A 27,240-nucleotide genomic window follows, 5' to 3' on the forward strand; every position below is an offset into this window, starting at 1 on the left:
GATATAAGGATGGCTACTCCAACTTTCTTTTGATGTTCATTAGCATGATAAATGGTTCTCCACACCCTCACTTTCAATCTGGAAGTGTCTTTGGGTCTAAAATAAGTCACTTGTAAGCAGCATATCGATGGGTCTTCTTTATTTTATGCATTCTGATACCTTATTTCTTTTGATTGGAGCATTGGGGCCATTTGCATTCAGAGTAATTATTGAAAGTATGAATTTAGTGTCATCGTATTTCCTGTAAAGTCACTGTTCCTGTAGATTGTCTCTGTTCCTTTCTGATCTCTGTTGCTTCTGGGCTCTCTCTGCTCAAAGGATCCCCTTTAATATTTCTTGAAGCACTGATTTGGTGTTCACAAATTCCTTTAGTTTTGGGGGTGCCTGGGTGGCTCAGTTGGTTAAGTGTCTACCTTCAGGTCTGGTCATGGTCCCATGTTCCTGCTATCAAGCCCTGCATCAGGCTACCTGATCAGCAGAGAGTCTGCTTCTTCCTCTCCCTCTGCCTCTCCCCCCCCACTCATGCACGCTCTCTCTCTCTAGTAAATAAATAAAATCTTTAAAAAATATATAAATTCCTTTAGTTTTTGTTTTTCCTGCAAAGTCTTTATCTCCCCTTCTATTCTGAATGACATTCTTGATGGATAAAGTATTTTTGGTTGCATATTTTTCCCATTTAGTACAATTGAATATGTCATGCCTGTCCTTTCTGGCCTGCCAAGTCTCTGTGGACAGTCTGCTGCCAGCCTTATGTGTCTACCCTTGTATGTTAACCACCACTTTTCCCAAGCCTCTTTCATGATTTTCTCTTTATCTTTGTAGTTTGTAAGCTTCACTATAATATGTTGAGGTGTTGACCTATTTTTATAGATTTTGAGGGGGGGTTCTCTGTGCCTGGACTTGAACGCCTGTTTCCTTCTGCAGTTTAGGGAAGTTCTCAGCTATAATTTGTTCCAATAAACCTTCTGCCCCTTTCTCCCATTCCTCATCTTCTAGCACTCTTATAATATGGATATTATTTCACTTTGTTGATTCACTGAGTTCCCTTAGTCTACCTTTATGATCTAATAAGTTTCTTTCCCTCTTCTTTGCAACTTCCTTATTTTCCATTATTTTATCTTCTATATAACTGATTACCTCTTCTGCTTTGTTCATTCTTGTTTTTATGGCCTCCACTTTGGACTGTATCTCGGTAATAGCATTTTTAATTTCAGCCTGACTAGATTTTAGTTCTTTTATCTCTATAGTAAGGGATTCTCTAGTATCTTCTATGCTTTTTTCAAGCCCAGCTAGTATCTTTATAATCGTTGTTTTTAATTCTAGTCAGACATCTTGCTTACATTGGTATTGATCCCTGGCAGTGAGTACCACCTCCTGTTCTTTCTTTTGGTGTAAATTTCTCCATCTTGTCATTTTTTCCAGGAACGAAAAGAAGAAAGAAAGAGAAAACAAAACAAAAAAAAAACTTAGATAAGATCCTGGATGTGTTTTGGTCCACTTTTTGAAAGAAACTAGATCCTAAAGTCAGAAAGAAAGAAAAACATTTATATATATAATGAAAGGAAACCAAAAATTATATATATCAGCTAGATTAAAAAAGAATTGAAAAAATTAAGAAAATAACTGAAAAAATAATACTTAAAGATTAAAAAATGAAAAAACAGTGAATGCTGTATACTGTTTTCCCTAAGAGCTGAAGCTTTCCAGCCCTCTATAAACAATAATTTTGGTGAGAGTGAGTTGTTTGTGCTGGTCTTCTGGGGGAGGGGCCTGTTGCACTGATTCTTAGGTGGACTTACCCTAGTAGAAAAGCACCTCCCTCGCGCAGAGAAGCAGGGTTTGGTGTAAGCAGCTCCAGATTCCACTAGGTGGCACTGTTTTGCTCCCTGAACGCTTCCAGGGCTCCTGGGTGGATTGACTATGGCTGTGCCCTGACTCCTACCCCAAAGCTGAAAATTCTTGCCCTCCACTCTTCAGTGAGCCCTCACAGAATAGCAATCAGTCATTCTTGTCTTCCGTTTTCCATCAGAACTGCGTTCACCTGGACTGTGAACAAGGGTTTTTATCTCAGTCACGCGACTGAGTTTCAAAACTCCAAATTTATGGCCTCCTGCAGCTCGGACCATTGCTATTCCTCCTGGGGGAGGGGGTGTCTCACCACGCTTCTGCCTTTTGCTGGATCCTTACAGGGAAAGGGGTTGAATGACTGTCCAGCGGTTTGCAGTTTATGGCAACACAGAGCACAAAGCTGGCACCTGCACTCCCTGTTCACAAACAGCTTTCCCATGCCTGGGAACTATGCCACAGTCAGGCATCACCCATTCTTCTTGTGACCCCAGAGATCCTCCGAACATGCTGTCACACCTAGGATTCTGCCTCACTTCACCACCTGAGCAACTTTAAGCCAGTCACATCCCCCTCTGTAGCAGACTTCTAAAAGTTATGATTTTGCACTCCACTGCTTTTTTTATTATGTTCAGTTAGCCAACATATAATACTTCATTAGTTTTTTGATGTAGTGTTCAACAATTCATTAGTTGCATATAACATCCAGTGTTTATCACCACACGAGCCCTCCTTAATACCCATCACCCGGTTATCCCATCACCCCACCCACCTCCCTTCTGTAACCCTCAGTTTGGTTCCTGGAGTCCAGAATCTCTCATGGTTTGTCTCCCTCTCTCATTTCTTCTCATTCAGTTTTCTCTCCCTTCCCCTGTGGTCCTCCACAATATTCCTTATGTTCCACATATGAGTGAAACCGTACGATAATTATCTTTGTCTTTCTCTGCTTGACTTATTTGACTTAGCATAATCCCTTCCAGTTCCATCCATGTCAGTGCAAATGGGGTGGATATTCATCCTTTCTGATGGCTGAGTAATATCCCATTTTATATATGGACCACATATTCTTTCTCCATTCATCTGTTGAAGGACATCTCGGCTCCTTCCACAGTTTGGCTATTGTGGACATTGCTGCTGTGAACATTGGGGTGCATGTGCCCCTTTATTTCACTATGTCTGTATCTTTGGGTTAAATACCTAATAGTGCAATGGCTGCATCATAGGGCAGCTCTATTTTTAACTTTTTGAGGAACCTCCATACTGTTTTCCAGAGTGGCTGTACTAAGCTTGCATGCCCACCAACAGTGAAAGACGGTTCCCCTTTCTCCACATCCTTACCAATACTTGTTGTTTCCTGTCTTGTTAATTTTTGCCATTCTAACAGGTGTAAAGTGGTATCTCATTGTGGTTTTGATTTGTATTTCCATGGTGGCTAGTGACATTGAACATTTTTTCATGTGTCTGTTAACCATTTATATGTCTTCTTTGGGATAGTGTCTGTTCATGTCTTCTGCCCATTTATTGACTGGGTTATTTGGTTTTGGGGGGTTGAGTTTGATAAGTTCTTTATAGATCTTGGATACCAGCCCTTTATCTGTAGTGGTCATTTGCAAATATCGTCTCCCATTCCCGTGAGTTGCCTCTTAGTTTTGTTCACTGTTTCCTTTGCTTGCACTCCACCTTTTTTTTTATTTATTTTTAATATTTTTTTTATTATATTATGTTAGTCACCATACAGTACATCCCCGGTTTTCGATGTAAGGCTCGATGATTCACTAGTTGCGTATAACACCCAGTGCACCATGCAATACATGCCCTCTGTACTACCCATCACCAGCCTATCCCATTCCCCCACCCCCCTCCACTCTGAAGCCCTCAGTTTGTTTCTCAGAGTCCATAGTCTCTCATGCTTCATTCCCCCTTCTGATTACCCCCCTTTCTTTATCCCTTTCTTCCCCTACTGATTATCCTTGTTCTTATGTTCCATAGATGAGAGAAATCATATGATAATTGTCTTTCTCTGCTTGACTTATTTCACTTAGCATTATCTCCTCCAGTCCCGTCCATGTTGCGACAAATGTTGAGAACTCGTTCTTTCTGATAGCTGAGTAATATTCCATTGTGTATATGGACCATAACTTCTTAATCCAGTTGTCTGTCGAAGGGAATCTCGGTTCCTTCCACGATTTAGCTATTGTGGACAGAGCTGCTATGAACATTGGGGTGCATATGGCCCTTCTCTTCACTACGTCTATATCTTTGGGGTAAATACCCGGTAGTGCAATGGCTGGATCATAGGGTAGCTCAATTTTTAACTTTTTAAGGGACCTCCACACTGTCTTCCAGAGTGGCTGTACCAACTTGCATTCCCACCAACAATGTAGGAGGGATCCCCTTTCTCCACATCCTCTCCAGCAATTGTTGTTTCTTGCCTTGTCAATTTTTGCCATTCTAACTGGTGTAAGGTGGTATCTCAGTGTGGTTTTGATTTGAATTTCCTTGATGGCTAATGATTTTGAACATTTTTTCATGTGTCTGTTAGCCATTTGTATGTCTTCATTGGAAAAGTGTCTGGTCGTATCTTCTGCCCATTTTATGATTTGTTTATTTGTTTCTCATGTATTGAGTTTGAGAAGTTCTTTGTAGATTTTGAATACCAGTCTTTTATCTGTAGTGTCATTTGCAAATATCTTCTCCCATTCTGTGGGCTGCCTCTTAGTTTTTTTGACTATTTCCCTGGCTGTGCGGAAGCTTTTTATCTTGATGAAGTCACACAAGTTCATTTTATCTTTTGTTTCTCTTGCCTTTGGAGATGTGTCATAAAAAAAGGTTGCTGTGGCTGATGTCATAGAGATTGCTGCCTATGTTCTCCTCTAGGATTTTGATGGATTCCTGTCTCACATTGAGGTCTTTCATCCATTTGGAGGTTATCTTTGTGTATGGTGTGAGAGAGTCGTCAAGTTTCATTCTTTTGAATGTAGCTGTCCATTTTCCCCAGCACCATTTATTGAAGAGACTGTCTTTTTTCCACCGGATGTTTTTTCCTGCTTTGTCAAAAATTAGTTGCCCAAAGAGCCGAGGGTCCATTTCTGGGTTCTCTATTCTGTTCCATTGGTCTATGTGTCTGTTTTTGTGCCAGTACCATGCTGTCTTTGTGATCACAGCTTTGTAGTACAGCTTGAAATCCGGCATTGTGATGCCCCCAGCTTTGTTTTTCCTTTTCAACAATTCCTTGGCGATTCGGGGCCTTTTCTGGTTCCATACAAATTTAAGGGCTATTCGTTCCAGTTCTTTGAAAAATGTCATTGGTATTTTGATTGGGATAGCATTGAAAGTGTAGATTGCTCTGAGTAGCATGGACATTTTAACTATGTTTGTTCTTCCGATCCATGAGCATGGAATATTTTTCTATCTTTTTGTGTCTTCTTCAATGTCTTTCAAGAGTGATTTGTAGTTTCTAGAATATAGATTCTTTACGTCTCTGGTTAAGTTAATTCCAAAATAACGTATGATTTTTGGTGCTATTGTAAATGGGGTGGATTCCCTAATTTCTCTTTCTTCAGTCTCATTATTCGTGTATAGAAATGCAACTGATTTCTGAGCGTTGATTTTGTATCCTGCCACATTACAGAATTGCTCTATACCTTCTAATAGTTTGGGAGTGGATTCTTTTGGGTTTTCCATATATAGTACTCCACCTTTTATAGTACTTTGAGGTAGTCCCCTAAGCAGGCTCCCTCCCCTCCGCCGTATCCTCAGCTATACCACATGGGATTCAAGTCTCCCCACCTACTCTACCTTCCAAAGAGTGGTTGCTTTTCTACTGGTAGACTTGCAGCATTTGTTTTCTCAGATCTCTGATTGATTTCTTAGGTGTTCAGAATGATTTGATCACTATCTAGTTGTTTTCCAGGGATCAGACAAACTTAGGGTCCCCATACTCCTCTGCCATCTTAACTCCTTCTCTCTCATTGTAGTTTTGATTTGCATTTCCCTGATAGTAAGTGATGATGAAAATCTTTTCATGTGTCTATTGGCCATCTGGATGTCTTCCTTGGAGACATATCTCTTTGTGCCTTCTGCCCATTTTTAATTGGATTATTTGTTTTTGGGGTGTTGAATTATAAAAGTTCCTTATCGATTTTGGATACAAGCCCTTTATCTGATAGGTCATTTGCAAATATCTTCTCCCATTCAGTAGGTTGTCTTTTATTTTTGTTGATTGTTTCCTTTGCTGTGCAGAAGCTTTTTATTTTTCTGTAGTCCCAATAGTTTATTTTTGCTTTTATTTCCCTTGGCTTAAGAGACTTATTGAGAAAAATGTTGCTACACTCAATGTCAGAGAAATTACTGCCTGTACTCTCCTGTAGGATTTTTATGGCTTCAGGTCTCATATTTAGGTCTTTATTCCATTTTGAATTTATTTTTGTGCATTGTGTAAGAAAGTGGTCCAGCTTCATTCTTTTGCATGTTGCTGCCCAGTTTTCTCAACACCATTTGTTGAGGAGACTGTCTTTTTCCCATTGCATATTTTTGCCTCTCTTCTCAAATCTTAATTGACCATACAATCATGTGTTTGTTTATGTTCATTGATCTTTGTATCTATTTTTGTCCTGTTTTGATTACTACAGCTTTGTAGGATAACTTGAAATCTGGAATTGTGATACCTCCAGATTTGTTTTCCTTTATCAAGGTTGCCTTGCGTATTCTGGGTCTTTTGTGGCTACACACAAATTTTAGGATTATTTATTGTAGGTCTGTGAAAAATGCTATTGGTATTTTGGTAGAGATTGCATTAAATCTCTAGATTGCTTTGGGTAATATAGACATTTTAACAATATTTGTTCTTCCAATCCATGAGCGTGGAATATCTCTCCATTTGTTTGTATCATCTGCAATTTCTTTCATCAATGTTTTATAGTTTTTAGAATGCAGGTCTTTCAACTCTTTCATTAAGTTTATTCCTAGGCATTTGATTGCTTTTGGTGCCATTTTGAATGGGATTGCATTCTTAATTTCTCTTTCTGCTGCTTCATTATTGGTGTATAGAAATGCAATAGGGGCGCCTGGATGGCACAGCGGTTAAGCGCCTGCCTTCGGCTCAGGGCGTGATCCCGGCGTTCCGGGATCGAGTCCCACATCAGGCTCCTCCGCTATGAGCCTGCTTCTTCCTCTCCCACTCCCCCTGCTTGTGTTCCCTCTCTCGCTGGCTGTCTCTCTCTCTGTCAAATAAATAAATAAAATCTTTAAAAAAAAAAAAGAAAGAAAAGAAATGCAATAGATTTCTGCATATTGATTTTGTATCCGGTGACCTTACTGAATTCATTTATCAGTTCTAGTAGTTTTTTGGTAGTCTTTAGGGTATTCAATATAGAATATTATGCCATCTGCAAATACTCCAAGTTCTACTTCATCCTTACCAGTGTGGATGTCTTTAAGTTTTTTGTTGTCTGATTGCTATGGCTGGACTTCCAGTACTATGTTGAATACAAGTGGTGAGAGTGGACGTCTTTGCCTTTTCCTGGTCTTATGGGGAAAGCCTTCATTTTTTTTCTACTGTAATATTAACTGTGGATTTTTCATAGATGGCCTTTATTATGTTGCGGTATGTTCCCTGTAAACCTACTTTGTTGATAGTTTTAGTCATGAAGGGGTGTTATTCTCTATCAAATGCTTTTTCTGCATTGAAATGGTCATATGTTTCTTATCTTTTCTCATATTGATGTGATGTATCATATTTGCAAATATTGAACCACCTTTGTATTCTGGGAATAAATCCCACTTGATCATGGTGAGTGATTTTACTAAAATATTATTGTATTTGATTTTGTAAGATTTTGTTGAGAATTTTTGCATCTCTTTTCATCAGAGACAGTGGCCTGTTTTTCTTCTTTTTTGTAGTGTCTTTATCTGGTTTTGGTATCAGGGTAATGCAGGCCTCATAAAATGAATTTGCAGGTTTTCCTTCCTCTTCTTTTTTTGGAATAATTTGAGACGAATAGGTATTAACTCTTCTTTAAATGTTTGGTAAAATTCACCTGTGAAGCCCTCTGGTCTTGGACTTTTATTTGTTGTGAGCTTTTTGATTACTTATTTAATTTCATTGCTGCTAAATGGTCTGTTCAAATTTGCTCTCTTCCTCATTCCATTTTTGGAGGTTTATATTTATAGAAATTTATCTATTTCTTCTACATTATCCAGTTTGATGGCACATTAATTTTCATGATATTATTTTATAATCCATTGTATTTCTTTGGTGTCATTTGTTCTTCTTTTTCATACATGATTTTGTTTTCTTGACTTCTCTCTCTCTTGATGAGGCTGCCTAAAGTTTTATCAATTTTGTGGATCTTTCCAAAGAACCAGCTCCTACTTTCATTGATATGTTCTATTTTTTTTTTAGTACCTACTTCATTTAATTTTCTAATCTTTATTATTTCCTTCCTTCTACTGGTTTGGGGTTTTGTTTGTTCCTCCTTTTCTAGTTCCTTTAGATGTAATGTTCAGTTTGAGATTTTTCTTGCTTCTTGAGGTAGGACTGTATTGCTATAAACATCCCTCTTTGAACTACTGTTGCTGTGTCCCAAAGGTTTTGGACCATTGTTTTCATTTTGATTTGTCTCCATGTATTTTTTTTTTTAATTTTCTCTTTGATGTCTTGGTTGTCCCATCTATTGTTTAGTAGCATGTTATTTAACCTCCATGTATTTCTGGTCTTTCCAAATTTTTTTTTCTTGTCGTTGATTTTTAGGTTCACGGCATTTTGGTCAGAAAAGATGAGTGGTATTACTTTGACATTTTTGAATTTGTTGAGACTTGTTTTGTGGCCTAATATGTGATCTGTTCTGGAGAATGTTCCATGTGCATTTGAAAAGAATGTGTATTCTGCTGTTTTAGAATGGATTATTCTGAACATATCTGTTGAATCTATCTGGTCCACTGTGTCATTCAAAGCCACTGTTTCCTTGTTGATTTTCTGTTTGGATGATCTGTCCATCAATGTGAATGGGGTGTTAAAGTCCCCTACTATTACTATCTATTACTTCCTTTATGTTTGTTATTAGCTACTTTAAGTATTGAATGCTCCCATGTTAGGTGTATAAACAACAATTGTTATATCTTCTTGTTGGATTCTCCCCTTAATGATTAGTGTTCTTCTTTGTCTCTTATTACAGTCTCTAAAGTCTATTTTTTTCTGATATAAGTATTGCTATCCTGACTTTCTTTTAACATCCATTTGCATTTTAAATGCCTCTCCATCCCCTCAATTTCTATCTACATGTGTCTTTAGGTCTGAGATCAGTCTCTCGTAGATAGCCTATAGATGAGTCCTCTTTTTTAACCATTTTTCACCTATGTCTTTTGATTGGATCATTTATTTCACTTACATTCAAAGTAATTGTTGATAGGTATGTATTTATTGCCATTTTGTTACTTGTTTTATCATTGTTGTTGTGGTTTTTCTCCATTCGTTTCTTCCCTTGCTCTCTTCTCTCATAATTAATTGGCTTTCTTTAGTGATATACCTGGATTCCTTCTCTTTATTTTTTGCATATCTATTACTGGTTTTTGATTTTTGCTTACCATTTAGATTGTATATAAGATCTTCTGTATATGGCAGTCTATTCTAAGTTGATGGTTGATTAAATTTGAACCCATTCTTAACTTCTCCCCTCCTCGCTTTTTAAGTATATGGTATCATACTTTACATCCTTTTATTTTGTGAGTCCCTTTACTGATTTTTACACATATACTTACTTTTACTGCTTTTGTGTTTCCTACTTTCCTTACTCTTGCTTATGGTCTTTCCTTTCCACTCAAAGATTCACCTTTAACAATTCTTCCAGGGGCGCCTGGGTGGCGCAGTCATTAAACGTCTGCCTTCGACTCGGGGTGTGATCCCAGCATTCTGGGATCGAGCCCCACATCAGGCTTCTCTGCTAGGAGCCTGCTTCTTCCTCTCCCACTCCCCCTGCTTGTGTTCCCTCTCTCGCTGGCTCTCTCTCTCTGTCAAATAAATAAATAAAATCTTTAAAAAAAAAAATTCTTCCACGGCTGGTTTAGTGTTCATGAACTCTTTGAACTTTTATTTGTCTGGGAAACTCTTTCACTCTTTCTATTCTGAATGATATCCTTACTAGATAGAGTATTCTTGGCTGAAATTTTTCCCACTCAGCACTTTGAAAATATCATGCTACTCCCATCTAGCTTCTAAGTTTCTGGTGAAAAATCAGTTGATTGCCTTATGGGGGTTTCCAAAACTGTCTTCTTTTCTCTTGCTGGTTTTAAAAATCTCTTTATCACTGCTTTTTGCCATCTTCATTACTGTGTGTCTTGGTGTGGACCTCATTGGATTGATTTTATTGTGGAACCTCTGCCTCCTGAATCTGTATTTCTATTTTCTTCTCCAGATTCAGGAAATTTTAGGCTATTATTACCTCAAATTATTTTTCTCCTCCTTTTCTCTCTCTCTTCCTTTAGGATCCGTATAAATTGAATGTTATTACACTTCACACCACCACTGTGTTCCTTAAGTCTATTCTTATTTTGCACATTCTTTCATCTGACCTACTCAACTTGATTACTTTGTGTTACTCTATCCTCCAGGTCGTTGATCATTCTTCTGCCTCATCTAGGCTACTATTTATCCCATCTAATGTATTTTTAAATGTTTTTTTATTACATTATGTTAGTCACCATAGAGTACATCCCTGGTTTCTGATGTAAAGTTCGACGATTCATTAGTTGCGTATAACACCCAGTGCACAATGCAATACGTGCCCTCCTTACTAGCCATCACCAGCCTATCCCATTCCCCCACCGCCCTCACCTCTGAAGCCCTGTTTGTTTCTCAGAGTCCATAGTCTCTCATGCTTCATTCCCCCTTCTGATTACCGCCCCTTTCTTTATCCCTTTCTTCCCGTATCGATCTTCCTAGGTCTTATGTTCCATAGATGAGAGAAATCATATGATAATTGTCTTTCTCTGCTTGACTTATTTCACTTAGCATTATCTCCTCCAGTCCCGTCCATGTTGCAGCAAACGTTGAGAACTCGTTCTTTCTGATAGCTGAGTAATATTCCATTGTATATATGAACCACAACTTCTTAATCCAGTCATCTGTTGAAGGGCATCTAGGTTCCTTCCACAATTTAGCTATTGTGGACAGAGCTGCTATGAATATTGGGGTGCATATGGCACTTCTCTTCACTACATCTGTATCTTTTGGGTAAATACCCAGTAGTGCAATGGCTGGGTCATAAGGTAGCTCAATTTTTAACTTTTTCAGGGACCTCCACACTATCTTCCCGAGTGGCTGTACCAACTTGCATTCCCATAAACAATGAAGGAGGGATCCCCTTTCTCCACATCCTCTCCTGCAATTGTTGTTTCTTGCCTTGTCAATTTTTGCCATTCTAACGGGCGTAAGGTGGTATCTCAGTGTGGTTTTGATTTGAATTTCCCTGATGGCTAATGATTTTGAACATTTTTTCATGTGTCTGTTAGCCATTTGTATGCCATCATTGGAAAAGTGTCTGTTCATATCTTCTGCCCATTTTATGATTTGTTTATTTGTTTCTCACGTATTGAGTTTGAGAAGTTCTTTGTAGATCTTGGATACTAGTCTTTTATCTGTAGCATCATTTGCAAATATCGTCTCCCATTCCGCGTGCTGCCTCTTAGGTTTTTTGAGTGTTTCCTTGGCTGTGCAGAAGATTTTTATCTTGATGAAGTCCCACAAGTTCATTTTATCTTTTGTTTCTCTTGCCTTTGGAGATGTGTCATGAAAAAGGTTGCTATGGCCGATGTCGTAGAGGTTGTTGCCTATGTTTTCCTCTATGACTTTGATGGATTCCTGTCTCACATCGAGGTCTTTCATCCAATTGGAGTTTATCTTTGTGTATGGTGTGAGAGAGTGGTCAAGTTTCATTCTTTTGCATGTAGCTGTCCAATTTTCCCAGCACCATTTATTGAAGAGAATGTCTTTTTTCCACTGGATGTTTTTTCCTGCTTTATCAAAGATTAGTTGCCCAAAGAGCCGAGGGTCCATTTCTGGGCTCTCTATTCTGTTCCATTGGTCTATGTGTCTGTTTTTGTGCCAGTACCATGCTGTCTTTGTGATCACAGCTTTGTAGTACAGCTCAAAATCCGGCATTGTGATACCCCCAGCTTTGTTTTTCCTTTTAAACAATTCCTTGGCAATTCGGGCCCTTTTCTGGTATCATACAAATTTAAGGACTATTTGTTCCAGTTCTTTGAAAAATGTCCTTGGTATTTTGATCGGGATAGCATTGAAAGTGTAGATTGCTCTGGGTAGCATGGACATTTTAACTATGTTAATTCTTCTGATCCATGAGCGTGGAATATTTTTCCATCTTTTTGTCTTCTTCAATGTCTTTCAAGAGTGATTTATAGTTTCTAGAATACAGATCATTTATATCTCTGGTTAAGTTAATTCCAAGGTAACGTATGGTTTTTGGTGCTATTGTAAATGGGGTGGATTCCCTAATTTCTCTTTCTTCAGTCTCATTGTTTGTGTATAGAATGCAACTGATTTCTGAGCATTGATTTTGTATCCCGCCACATTACAGAATTGCTCTATAACTTCTAATAGTTTGGGAGTGGATTCTTTTGGGTTTTCCATATAGAGTATCATGTCATCTGTGAAGAGAGACAGTTTGACTTCTTCTTTGCTGATTTGGATACGTTTTATCCGTTTTTGTTGTCTGATTGCTGTTGCAAGGACTTCTATTACTATGTTGAAAAATAGTGGTGAGAGTGGGCATCCTTGTCGAGTTCCTGATCTTAAGGGAAAGGCTTCCAGCTTTTCCCCATTGAGAATGATATTTGCTGTAGGGTTTTCATAGATTGTTTTTATGAGATTGAGGAATGTACCCTCTATCCCTACACTCTGAAGGGTTTTAATCAGGAAAGGGTGCTGTATTTTGCCAAATGCTTTTTCCACATCTATTGAGAGAATCACATGATTTTTGGCTTTTTCCTCTGGATAAATTCCTTTTTTTTATATAATGATTTTTATTATATTATGTTAGTCACCATACAGTACATCCCCGGTTTCCGATGTAAGGCTCGATGATTCATTAGTTGTGTATAACACCCAGTGCACCATGCAATACGTGCCCTCACTACCCATCACCGGTCTATCCCATTCGCCCACCCCCCACCCCTCTGAGGCCCTCAGTTTGTTTCTCATAGTCCATAGTCTCTCATGTTTAATTCCCCCTTCTGATTACACCCCCTTTCTTTATCCCTTTCTTCCCCTACTGATCATCCAAGTTCTTATGTTCCATAGATGAGAGAAATCATATGATAGTTGTCTTTCTCTGCTTGACTTATTTCACTTAGCATTATCTCCTCCAGTGCCGTCCATGTTGTAGCAAATGTTGAGAACTCGTTCTTTCTGATAGCTGAGTAATATTCCATTATATATATGGACCACAACTTCTTAATCCTGTCATCTGTTGAAGGGCATCTCGGCTCCTTCCACGATTTAGCTATTGTAGACACTGCTGCTATGAACATTGGGGTGCATATGGCCCTTCTCTTTACTACGTCTGTATCTTTGGGGTAAACACCCAGTAGTGCAATGGCTGGATCATAGGGTAGCTCAATTTTTCACTTTTTAAGGGACCTCCACACTGTTTTCCAGAGTGGCTGTACCAACTTGCATTCCCACCAACAATGTAGCAGGGATCCCCTTTCTCCACATCCTCTCCAACAATTGTTGTTTCTTGCCTTGTCTATTTTTGCCATTCTAACTGGCGTAAGGTGGTATCTCAGTGTGGTTTTGATTTGAATTTCCTTGATGGCTAATGATTTTGAACATTTTTTCATGTGTCTGTTAGCCATTTGTATGTCTTCATTGGAAAAGTGTCTGTTCATATCTTCTGCCCATTTTTTGACTTGTTTATTTGTTTCTCGTGCATTGAGTTTGAGAAGTTCTTTGTAGATCTTGGATACCAGTCATTTATCTGTAGTGTCATTTGCAAAAATCTTCTCCCATTCCGTGGGCTGCCTCTTAGTTTTTCTGACTGTTTCCTTGGCTGTGCAGAAACTTTTAATCTTGATGAAGTCCCATAAATTCATTTTATCTTTTGTTTCTCTTGCCTTTGGGGATGTGTCATGAAAAAGGTTGCTTTGGCCGATGTCGTAGAGGTTGCTGCCTATGTTCTCCTCTAGAATTTTGATGGATTCCTGTCTCACCTCGAGGTCTTTCATCCATTTGGAGTTTATTTTTGTGTATGGTGTGAGATAGTGGTCAAGTTTCATTCTTTTGCATGTAGCTGTCCAATTTTCCCAGCACCATTTATTGAAGAGACTGTCTTTTTCCCACTGGATGTTTTTTCCTGCTTTATCAAATATTAGTTGCCCAAAGAGCCGAGGGTCCATTTCTGGGTTCTCTATTCTGTTCCATTGGTCTATGTGTCTGTTTTTGTGCCAGTACCATGCTGTCTTTGTGATCACAGCTTTGTAGTAGAACTCGAAATCCGGCATTGTGATGCCCCAGGCTTTGTTTTTCCTTTTCAGCAGTTCCTTGGAGATTCGGGGCCTTTTCTGTTTCCATACAAATTTAAGGACTATTTGTTCCAGTTCTTTGAAAAATGTCTTCGGTATTTTGATCGGGATAGCACTGAAAGTGTAGATTGCTCTGGGTAGCACGGACATTTTAACTATGTTAATTCTTCCGATCCATGAGCATGGAATATCTTTCCATCTTTTTATGTCTTCCTCAATGTCTTTCAAGAGTGATTTATAGTTTCTAGAATATAGGTCCTTTACGTCTCTGGTTAAGTTAATTCCAAGGTAACGTATGGTTTTTGGTGCTATTGTAAATAGGATGGATTCCCTAATTTCTCATTCTTCGGTCCTGTTATTCGTGTACAGAAATGCAACTGATTTCTGAGCATTGATTTTGTATCCCGCCACATTACTGAATTGCTCTATAACTTCTAATAGTTAGGGAGTGGCTTCTTTTGGGTTTTCCATATAGAGTATCATGTCATCTGCGAAAAGAGACATTTTGACTTCTTCTTTGCCGATTTGAATACCTTTGATCCCTTTTTGTCGTCTGTTTGCTGTTGCAAGGACTTCTAGTACTATGTTGAATAATAGTGGTGAGAGTGGGCATCCTTGTCGAGTTCCTGATGTTAAGGGAAAGGCTTCCAGCTTTTCCCCATTAAGAATAATATTTGCAGTAGGCTTTTCATAGATGGCTTTTATGAGATTGAGAAATGTACCTTCTATTCCTACACTCTGAAGGGTTTTAATCAGGAAAGGATGCTGTATTTTGTCAAATGCTTTTTCGGCATCGATTGAGAGGATCATATGGTTCCTGAGTCTTTTCTTGTTGATATGATGTATCACACTGATTGATTTATGAATATTGAACCACGCTTGCATCCCAGGTATGAATCCCACTTGATTGTGATGGATAATCCTTTTAATGAACTGTTGGATTCTATTAGCAAGTATCTTGTTGAGGATTTTGGCGGCCATATTCATTAGGGAAATCGGTCTGTAATTCTCCTTTTTGAGGGGGTCTTTGCCTGGTTTGGGGATCAAGGTAATATTGGCCTCATAGAATGAGTTTGGTAGCTTTCCTTCTGTTTCTATTTTTTGAAATAACTTTAGGAGAATAGGTATTATTTCTTCTTTGAATGTTTGGTAGAATTCCCCAGGAAAACCGTCCGGGCCTGGAGTTTTGTTATTTGGAAGGTTGTTTATCACTGACTCAATTTCTTCATAATTAATTGGCCTGTTTAAGAAATCAATTTCTTCCTGTTTCAATCTTGGTAGTTTATAGGTTTCCAGGAAGGATTCCATCTCTTCCAGATTGCTTAGTTTATTGGCATATAGCTGTTGATAAAAATTTCTAATAATCCTTCCAATTTCAATGGTGTTCGTCGTGACCTCTCCTTTTTCATTCATAATTTTAATAATCTGGGTCCTTTCTCTTTTCTTTTGGATAAGTCTTGCCAGTGGTCTGTCAATTTTATTGATTCTCTCAAAGAACCAGCTTCTAGTCCTGTTTTTCTGCTCTACTGTACTTCTGGTTTCTGCTTGATTGATTTCAGCTCTAATTTTGGTCAACTGCTTCCTCGTGCGTGGATTAGGCCTATCCCTCTGTTGCTGTTCCAGCTTCTTGAGGTGAGAATATAAAAACTGCATTTTAGATTTTTCTATTCTTTTGAGTGAGGCTTGGATGGCTATGTATTTCCCCCTTAGGACCGCCTTTGCAGTATCCCATAGGTTTGGACCGTTGTGTTTTCATTCTCGTTGGTCTCCATGAATTGTTTAATTTGATTTTTGATTTCCTGGTTTATTGAGTCATTCCTGAGCAGGATGGTTCTTAGTCTCCAAGTGTTTGAGTTTCTTCCAAACTTTTCCTTATGGTTGAGTTCCGATTTCAGAGCGTTGCGGTCTGAGAATATGCAGGGGATAATTTCGATCTTTTGGTATCAGTTGAGACCTGTTTTGTGTCCCAGAACATGGTCTATTCTTGATAATGTTCCATGGGCATTAGAATAGAATGAGTATTCTTTGGTTCTGGGGTGTACTGTTCTATATATATCTATGAGGTCCAACTCGTCGAGTATGGCATTCAAAGCCTTTGATTCTTTGCTTAGTTTTTGCCAGGGTGTTTTGTCTATTTCTGAGAGTGGAGTGTTGAGGTCCCCTACTATTAATGTATTTTTATCAATATGTCTCTTTATTCTGGTTAAGAGTTGGCTTGTGTATCTTGCTGCTCCCCTGTTGGGGGCATATATATTTATAATTGTCATATCCACTTGTTGAATACTTCCTTTAAGAATAATATAGTGCCCTTCTGCGTCTCTAACTATAGTCTGTAGTTTAAAATCCAATTTATCTGATATGAGAATTGCTACCCCAGCTTTCTTTTGAGGTCCATTTGCGTGAAAGATGGTACTCCATCCCCTTACTCTGAGTCTGAATGCATCTTTGGGTTCGAAATGAGTCTCTTGTAGACAGCAAATGGATGGGTCATTTCTTTTTATCCAATCTGCAACCCTGTGGCACTTTATGGGAGCATTTAAGCCATTAACATTAAGACTGAGTTATGAGAGATATGATTTTAATGATTCCATGTTGCCAGTAAAGTCTTTGTTTGTATTGGCTGTGACTTTCTGTTCTGTATCACTCTTGGGGCCTTTTTACTTTTATAGAACCCCCCGTAATATCTCCTTTAGGGCTGGTTTCGTGGTTACAAAATTGGTTAGTGACTGGCAATTCTGAAATGTCTTTATTTCTCCATCAATTCTGAATGACAGCCTTGCTGGATAAAGGATCCTTGGCTGCATGTTTTTCTCTGAAAGAGCTTTAAATATGCTCCCCCAACCCTTTCTCTCATTCCAGGTCTGTGTAGACAGGTCTGACGTAATTCTGATGCCTTTGCCTTGGTACGTGAGAGATTTCTTTGCCCTGGCCGCTTTCAATACTGTATCCTTGGATCTAATATTTGCGAAATGCACTATGACGTGACGTGGCGTAGGTTTGTCATGGTTGAGCTTGGGAGGGGTCCTCTCTGCCTCTTGGACATGAATGTTTGTTTCCCTCGCTAGATTAGGGAAGTTTTCAGCTACAACTTGTTCAAATATCTCTTCTAGACCTCCGTTTTTCTCCACCCCCTCGGGGATGCCGATGATTCTAACATTGGATCATTTCATTGAGTCAGTAATCTCCCGTAACCTACATTCGTGGGCTTGGATTTTTTTAAGAGCAGCTTCTATTTTGGTTTTTTCCTCTATTAACCCATCCTCCAATTCACTAACCCCTTCCTCTGCTTCTGCGACCCTGGCCGTCAGAGCCACTAGTTTTGCCTGCATTTGGCTCATAGCATTTTTATTTTCTGTCAGATTCGCTCTCATTTCTGTCCTTAGGGATTCTATATTCTCAGTAACCTTTTCGTTAATAGTTTTTTCAATTCTACTCATCATTTTGACCATCGTTACTCTGAATTCCATTTCTGATACTTTGGTTACATCCATATCCATTATTTCTGTGGCAGAGGCCACAGACTCACTGTCTTTTCTTTGCTGGGGGGCGGGGGCTTCTCCTTCTTGTCATTCTGATGAGGAGAGGTTGCCGGGTTGTCCAGAGCCCAAATTATTGACTGGGTCCCAGGCCGTGCCCCTTGTTTTATAGGGATCTTAGGGATGTGGGCTTCTTCTTTAAAGATTTTATTTATTTATTTATTTATTTATGTGGCAGCCAACCAGCGAGAGAGGGAACAGAAGCAGGGGAGTGGGAGAGGAAGAAGCAGGCTCCCAGCAGAGGAGCATGATGAGGGACTCCTTTCTGGAACGCCGGGATCACGGCCTAAGCCGAAGACAGGCGCTCAATGACTGTGCCACCCAGGCGCCCGGGTTGTGGGCTTCTTGATTTTTCAGCCTGCCTTCTGTGTTCTGGGGGAGGGGTCTGCCGCACCGATACTCAGGCAACCCTGTTTGGGTAGAGTCTCTGCATCCCCTGCGAGGGGGGATGGGGATGGGCACTCTCTGAGCCGGTATTTCCAGGCTTTTGTTCTCTGGCGGTTTTCCCTGGCGGTTGGCTGTGCCTCTTCTGAGAGTCAGAGCAGCAGAGGCTGAATTTCAGCCTCTGTCACAGAACAGAGGGATTGCGGCCCATTCTCTACTAATGTTCTGGGCACTTTAACTCTGTTACTGTTGGTGCTGCTCAACCCTGCAGCGTCCCGGGATGTGCGCCCCACACCTGGCGTCCCAGCCTTCACTTCCAGGGCCGGCGCGTCTCTGTCCTTTGTGTTTCTAACACCTCCAGCCACCCCGTGCGCGCTCCGGAAGCTCCCAGTCTCAGTCTGGATCCAGTGAGCGCACCGGGATTCCGGTGTTCTGCGAGATGCCTGGTGGCACGCACCCGGCTCACGGTCTCAGTCTGCTGTTTTGCGGGTGCCATCCGCGAGCCCCGCCCGCTCTCCCGTGCAAGTGACTACCACTTCTCGGTGCCCGAACGCGGCTGCTCCCTCCCCCTTCCGCTTATCTTCCGATATCTGTGCACGGTTTCATGGCTCCCCGCTTTGTACCTCAATACTCAGCGCTGGAGATGTTCATTTGTAGAGATCCAGATGCATCTTCCTCCGTCTCAGGCTAGTTCCGTGGTTGTTTAGGCTGGTCTGGTACCTATCCAGCTCGGCTCGGGGGACCGGCTGAAAAAGGTGTCTCGTACTCCTCCGCCATCTTAACTCCTCCCCTGCATTTCTATACCATAAAAACTATCCAAAAAATAAGTTCAAAAAACAATTGCATTATAGTAACATCAAAAAGAATAAAATACTTAGGAATAAATTTAAACAGAGTTGAAGGAATTGTACAAGAAAAACTATAAACAATGATGAAAGAAATTGAAGAAGGCACAAATAAATGGAAAGATTTCCTATGTTCATGAATTGGAAGAATTAATATTGTTAAAATGTCCATACATGCACAGCTATCTACAGATTCAGTGCAATACCTCTCAAGATTCCAATGGCATTTTTTTACAGAAATATAAAAAACAATCCTAAAATTCATTTGGAACCACAAGAGATCTTAAATAATTAAAGCAATTTTGAGCAAGAAAACCAAAGCTGGAGGCATTACACTTCCTGATTTCAAATTAAAAATTTATAGCAATCAAGACAGTACTGTACTGGCATAAAAAGAGACACATAAATGACTAGAACAGATTCAAGAGCTCAAAATAAACCCATGCATATGCAGTCAATTACTCTTTAACAAAGTTGCCAAGGATACACAATGGGAAAATGATAATCTCTTTAATAAATGTGCTGGGGAAATTGGATATTCACATGCAAAAGAATGAAAGTGGATCTTTATCTCACAAAAATTCATTTTAAATGAATTAATGACTTAAACAGAAGACCTGAAACCATAATAATCCTAAAAAAAAAAAAAAAAGAAAGAAAGAAAACAGAGGGAAAATCTTTGACATTGGTCTTGGTGTAATATTTTGGATTTGACACCAAAGCCACACATAACAAAGGTAAAAATAAATAAGTGGGATACATCAAACTAAAAAGTTTCTGCATAGCAGAGGAAACAATCAATACAATAAGACAATCTATGGAATGGGAAGAAATATTTGCAAACTATTTGATAAGCAGTTATTCTATAAAATATATATGTGACTCATATAACTCAATAGCAATAATAATAATAACCTTATTAAGAATGGTCAAAGGACCTGTATAGATGTCTTTCAAAAGAACATACAAATGGCGTACGAGTATATGAAAAGGTGCTCAACCTCACTAATCATCAGAAAAATGTAAATCAAAACCACAATGAGATATTACCTCACAACTGTCAGGATGGCTATTATCAAAAAGTCAAAGCATAAACAAGTGCTGGTGAAGATGTGGAGGAAAGGGTATTCTTGTTCACTGTTGGTGGGAATGTAAATTGCTACCACCACTATGGAAAACAGTATTGAGGTTCCTCAGAAATTAGCAATAGAACTACCATATTATCAACCAATCCCACTTCTGGTGTATATCCAAAGGAATTGAAAACAGGTTACTGAAGAGACATATGCACTCCCATGTATATTGCAGCATTATTTACAGTCATAAAGATATAGAAACAACCTATGTGTTCATCAATGGGTGAGTGGATAGAGAAAATATGGAATATATGTATAATTGAATATTATTCAGTCTTTTTTAATAATATTTTTATTATATTATTAGTTACCATACAGTACATCCCTAGTTTTCGATGTAAAGTTCCATGATTCATTACTTGCGTATAACACCCAGTGCACCATGCAATAGTGCCCTCCTTAATACCCATCACCAGCCTATCCCATTCCCCCAACCCCCTCCCCTCTGAAGCCCTCAGTTTGTTTCCCAGAGTCCATAGTCTCTCATGGTTTATTCCCCCTTCTGTTTACCCCCCCTTTCTTCTTCCCTTTCTTCTCCTACCGATCTTCCTAAATAAATAAATGCCACCATTTGCAACAACATGGATGTACCTAGAGGACATTATGCTAAGTAAAATAAGCCAGACAGACGAGTGCTGCATGATCTCTCTTATATGTGGAATCTTTAAAAAAAAAAAAAAGACAAACTCATAGTAATAGAGCAGAATGGTGGTTATCAGGAACTGGGAAGTGGGAGTTAGGGGAAATGTTAGCAAAAATGTACAAAATTTCAGCTATAAAATGAGTACGTTCTGGAGACCTAATGTACAGCATGGTGTCTGTAATTAATAATAATGTATTAATAATGTGTAATTAAAGTGCTAAAAGAATAATCTCAAGTGTTGTACCACAACAAAAATGAAAACTCTGTGAGGTGGCAGATATGTTAATTAGCTGGGTGTGGTAAGCATTTCACAATTTATATGTATATCAAAACATCACATTGCATATCTTAAATATTTCCAATTTTTATCTGCCAGTCATACCTCAATAAAGCTGGAAAAAATAAAATGAATAAAATAAAATACTTAACCCACGAAAAAAAAGAGATGGACATTACGTATTGATAAGTTAGTCAATTCATCAAGAACATGCAGCAGTTATAAACATAGAATGCCCCAAAATATAGGAAGTAAAAACTGACAGAACTGAAGGAAAAAATACACAGTCCTACAATAATTGGAAATTTCAATAACCCATTTTCAATAATGGGTAGAACACCTAGACAGAAGATCAATACAGAAATGGAGGATTTCATAACACTGTAAACCAACTAGATGTAATACACATGTATAGAACACTCTACCCAAAAATGGAAGAGTACAGGTTCTCTTATGAGCAGACAGGACATCCTCCAGTATAGACCATATGTTAGGATGCAAAACAAGTCTCAATAAATTTAAAATATTATAATCATACAAAGGCTCTTCTCTGACTTCGGTGGAATGAAACTAGAAATCAATAACTGAAGGAAAACTATAAATTCACAAATTTGTGAAACTGAACAACACTCTTAAAAAATTAATGAATAAAAAATCGCAAGGGAAGTTTAAAAAAGACTTTGAGATAAAGAGGTAAAATGAAAAACAACATACCAAAAATTTTAGGATGCAATAAAGCAGTATTCAGAGGAAAATTTATGGCTATAAATATTTATATTGTAAAAGGAGTAATATGTCAATTCAATATTCTTTACACCTTAAAGAATCAGAAAATGAGGAGCAATCTAACCCCAAAGTTAGAAACAGTAAATTGTGAGGATTGGAGCAGAGATAAAACCAAATAAGGAATAGAAAACAGTAGAAATAATCAATAAGACCAAAACTGGGACTTTGAAAAGATTGACAAAATTAAGAAACTTTTAGCTAGACTGAACAAAGAGAGACAGAGAGGACACAAATTACTAATATCGGAAATGAAAGTGGGACATTACTACAGACCTTATAGAAACAGAAAGAATTATAATAGTATGAAGGATTGCATGCCAATAAATTAGAAAGCTAGATGAAATGGAAAAATTCCTAGAAATACATAAACTACCAAAACTGACTCAAGAAGAAATTTTAAAAAATTTGAATATACTTAAAGTAAAGAGATTTATTAATCAAAAACCAATCAACAAAGAAAAGTTCAGGACCAGATAGTTTCACAGGCAAATTCAATCAGAAGAATAATTAACATGAGTCTTTCTCAAAATCTTCCAAAAACAAAAGAGAAAGAGAAAGAGAGAAAGAGAGAAGTGAGAAGCACATTCTCTAACCAATGGAAGTAGGCAAGAAAAAAAAGGCATCCAAATTGGATAGAAAAAAGTAAAATTACCTCTGTTCATAGATGGTATGATCTTATATGTAGAAAACCCTAAAGATTCCCCCAAAAAACCTGTTAGAAGTAATAAATTAATTCAGCAAAATTGCAGGATACAAAATTAACACACAGCAATAAGTTGCATTTCCATATAACACAATGAATAATCAGAAAAATTAAGAAAACAACTATATTTATAATATCATGAAAAAGAATAAAATACTTAGAAATAAACTTCATCAAGGTGGTGAAAATCTCAGTACACTGAAAACTAAAAACTGTTGCTAAAAGCAGATACGAATAAATGGAAAGACAGCTTATGTTCATGGATTGGAAAAGTTAGCATTTTTAAGATTGTCATCACTACCCAAAGTAGTCTACAGATTTGATGCAGTCTCTATCAAAATCCCAATGATATTTTTTGCATAAATAGAAAATTTCATCTTAAAATTCATATGAAATCTCAAGGGACCCCAAATAGCTAAAATAATCTTGAAAAAGAACAAAGTTGCAGGTCTCACTTATTCATTTCTAAACTTACTACAAAGCTACAATAATCAAAACAGTGTGGTATAGACAGAAAGACTAATGGAATAGAAGTAAGAGCCTACTAATAAACCCTCACATATATGGTCAGATGATTTTTGAAAAGGGTATCAAGACCATTCAATGGAGAAAAGATGGTCTTTTCAACAAATGGTACTGGGAAAACTGAACACGCACATGCAAAATAATGAAGTTGGATCCTTACACCATATACAAAAGTTAGCTCAAATGGAAAGCTACAGAACTTTTAGAAAAAAAATATGGGGGTGGTGCCTGGGTGTCTCAGTTGGTTAAGTGTCTGCCTTTGGCTCAGGTCATGATCCCAGGGTCCTGGGATCAAGCCCCTCGTCTGGCTCCCTGCTCAGTGGGGAGTCTGCTTCTCCCTCTCCTCCTGCTCCTCCACCCCCCAACTCGTGCTCCCTCACACATGTGTGCACTCTCTCTCTCAAATAAATAAATAAATAATCTTTAGGAAATAACATAGGGAATAAGTTTCATGACATTGGATCTGGCAATGATTTCTTGGACATGACATCAAAAGCAGAGGAAATGAAAGTAAAGGTAAACCGGACTACATTAAAATTTAAACTTTTAAGCATCAAACCACAACCAACAGAGTGAAAAGGCAACCTATGGAATAGGAGAAAATGTTCACAAATTATATACTCAATAAATGTCAAGTATCCAGAATATATAAAGATTCTTACAACTCAACAACAAAAAGACTAACAACCCAACTAATAAATGGGCAAATGATTTGGCTAGACATTTCTCTTAAGAATATATGTGGTCAACAAACACATGAAAAGATGATTGACATCATTAGTCAATAGAGAAATGTAAATCAAGACTACAATGAGATACCACTTCTTACCCACTAAGAAGTCCAAAATATAAATACATACATACGTACATACATACAGAAGAGAGAGAGAGAAAGACGGAAAGACGGACGGAGGGAGGGAGGGAGGGAAGGAAGGAAGGAAGGAAGGAAGGAAGGAAGGAAGGAAGGAAGGAAGGAAGGAAGAAAGGAAGGTAGGAAGGAGGGGAGAAGGAAGGAAACTAGTGTTAATGTGGATGTGGGAAACTCCAAATCCTCATACATTGCTACTGGGAATGTAGAATGGTACAGCTGGTGTGGAAAACAGTTTTCAGTTTTTCATAATGTTAAACATAAAATTATCTTGTGACCCAGCAATTCTGTTCCTAGGTATATACTCGAATTGAAAACAGGTGTTCAAAAGTTATACACAATTGTTCATAGAGCATTAGGCAATATAGCCAAAAGATGGAAATGGAATATCCATCAAAGATGAATGGATAAACCAAGGGTGGTATGTCCATAAATGGAATATTATCCAGGTATAACAAGGAATGCATTACTGATACATGCCACAGCATGGATGAACCGTGAAAACATGCTAAAGGAAAGACACCAGACACCAAAGACCACATATTGTTTGATACCGTTTGTAGGCAATATCCAGAAAGGAAGAAAATCTAATGAGACAGAAAGTAGATTAATGGTTGCCAGGATCTGGGGATGGGGAGAATAAGGAATTATTGCTCAATGCATATGGGGTTTCCTTTTGAGGTGATGAAAATATTCTTTGGAACTAGATAGTGGTGATGGCTTCCCAACACTGTGAATGTACTAAATGCCACTGAATTGTACACTATGAAATGTGCACTTTAAAATGGAATTTTATGTTATGTAAATTTTAGCTCAATAGAAATAATTGTCCCCTCCACCCTATTTAGAAAGCTTATAGGTCAATAGAAAGGCTGAATGGTTGGGAATTTTGTAGGCCTAAACTGGGTGGGATGATGGTAAGATTTAGATAAGAACTGCAAATATCTAACACTTAAGACCACATCTTCATCACTTTTTTTAAGGTTTTATTTATTTATTTATTTATTTATTTATTTATTTATTTATTCATTCATTTATTTGAGAGAGAGAGAGAATGAGAGAGAGAGAGAGAGCATGAGAGCAGGGAGGGTCAGAGGGAGAAGCAGACACCCTGCTGAGCAAGGAGCCCAAAGTGGGACTCGATCCTGGGACTCCAGGATCATGACCTGAGCCAAAGGCAGTCGCTTAACCAACTGAGCTACCCAGGTGCCCCTCTTCATCATTTTTCATTGGTAAAAAGAAAAGGTGAGTCTTTGGGGTCTATTTGATAGCCACGATATTCATTTCTCTAATACTGAATACATCCCAATCTATCACCAATTGCCCACCCAAAATGTTTTTACTGGTTCATTTCATTCTAATCCTCAAAAAGGCTTGTTTAGTGCCAGAAATAGGGCATCCAAACATGACATCTTATTCTAATCCAAAACTTACTTGTTGAATAACCACAAGGTTTTCATCACATACTAACAGTAACAACTCTGCCTCTGCCTTTCAAGCAGGTGCAGTATGCCACACAAAAGTTATATTCCCCAGGACAGCCCCCAAATTAAAGGGCTGCCCCAAGTGCTACTTGAAATTATCAAAATTAAAAAGAATTTTTAAAACTTTATACTACAAACTAGAATAGTTAAGATTTAAAATGATAGTATCAAATATTTTTAAATGATTTAAGAAATTGGACTTGTAAAAGAAATTTTTAATTACTTATTATCCAGTACTTTTACACCAATCTTATGAAGCAGGTATTATTTCCTCTGTTTCACAGATGAAAAAACTTGGATCAAGAGTGTCTGATTTTCCAAAGTTATTTAACTATTAAGTGGAAGAGATGAGGTTTAAACCCCCAAAATCTGATCACAGATCCTTCTCTTTTTCACCTCTACCTACCTTTTGACCCAGACAGAAGAAAGCTTTCAATTCTGTGTTACTTTGGAAAATCATTGACATATCTTTTGCAAGGTTAGCAAAGTGTGGTGCTAACATTGCCAATAAGCTTCATACAATACTAAAAATTTCTGAAATAGTAAGAATACCCAAATTTCTACTCATTTGCAAGATTAGAATATAGTATCACAAGCAGTCTCATCCAGCTTCTCTGAGTGTAACCTGTGAAAAATACCTACAACTTAATAACAATCACAGTTAATCAGCAACAGGATCCTGGCAGCAAGGTATTACACATCTCTATGTAACATCATATTATGGTACAATAGAGTGAAAAAGGCACAAGTCTTGGAGTCAGGTGAACTGGGTTTGGAGCTTATATACTAGTTAGTGAGTATAACCATTGACAAAGTGCTTAATCTTGCTAAGTTTTCTTTATTTATAAAACAATACTACCTATCACATGGACTTATGAAGATTGAGATAAAAGCCAGATGAAATAGTGGCACCTGGGTGGCTCAGTCATTAAGCATCTGCCTTCGGCTCAGGGCATGATCCCAGAGTCCTGGGATCGAGCCCCACATCAGGCTCCTCCGCTGGGAGCATGCTTCTTCCTCTCCCACTCCCCCTGCCTGTGTTCCCTCTCTCACTGGCTGTCTCTCTCTCCATCAAATAAATAAAATAAAATAATCTTTAAAAAAAAGCCAGATGAAATAATTAAGATAATTATGCCAAGAAAGTTATAAGCCAAATCGATACCTGGACTTCAAGGGTAGATAACAAATATTTTCATCTAAATAATTATTGTTGCTTTTAATGTTTTCTGTGAACCTTGGAAAATAAAGTCTCACCTCTCACTTCTGCTTCTAGTTCCACTTGTCCTATTCAGACAAGGAACGCTATGAAAATGAAGAGAGACCTGAGGTCCAGAAGCAGATGCTCATCGATATGGCCAAAAAGCTACCAGTTTACACAAGAACTGGGAGTGGAGGTCAGTTCATCCAGTCACCTAGAGAAGCGGCAAGTCACCTTTTGAGATCGGCAAGGACCTCAAAAAGGCTAAGTCATATATATCCACAGGCTCATCTGTATACCTGGCACTGGAGTCTACCACTAACATTTTGCTATGTTACTTTTTATCACATATCTGTCCACAAATCCATCCCTCATCCATCTTCCACCAAGCCATCTTATTTTTTCATACATTTCAAGCTATCAGATATCAGTACACATCTACCTAAATATTTTATCATTCTTTTTTGACTGAA

The 27,240-nt window shown here is 38.3% G+C and overlaps 1 protein-coding gene across 1 annotated transcript in view; it reads left to right on the forward strand.

The window, feature by feature from the left end:
- ZDHHC15 (zDHHC palmitoyltransferase 15) overlaps positions 1–27,240 on the forward strand; it is a 169,195-nt gene that overhangs the window by 77,830 nt on the left and 64,125 nt on the right. Inside the window, exon 4 of the mRNA XM_087860139.1 lies at positions 26,843–26,963. Within this exon, the coding sequence (XP_087716265.1) occupies positions 26,843–26,963 (121 nt within the window). The remainder of the gene's footprint in view (positions 1–26,842; positions 26,964–27,240) is intronic.

This window comes from Ursus americanus, chromosome X (assembly GCF_024610735.1).
Source record: "Ursus americanus isolate L20-20 chromosome X, mUrsAme1.1.p, whole genome shotgun sequence".
Classification (NCBI taxonomy): domain Eukaryota; kingdom Metazoa; phylum Chordata; class Mammalia; order Carnivora; family Ursidae; genus Ursus; species Ursus americanus.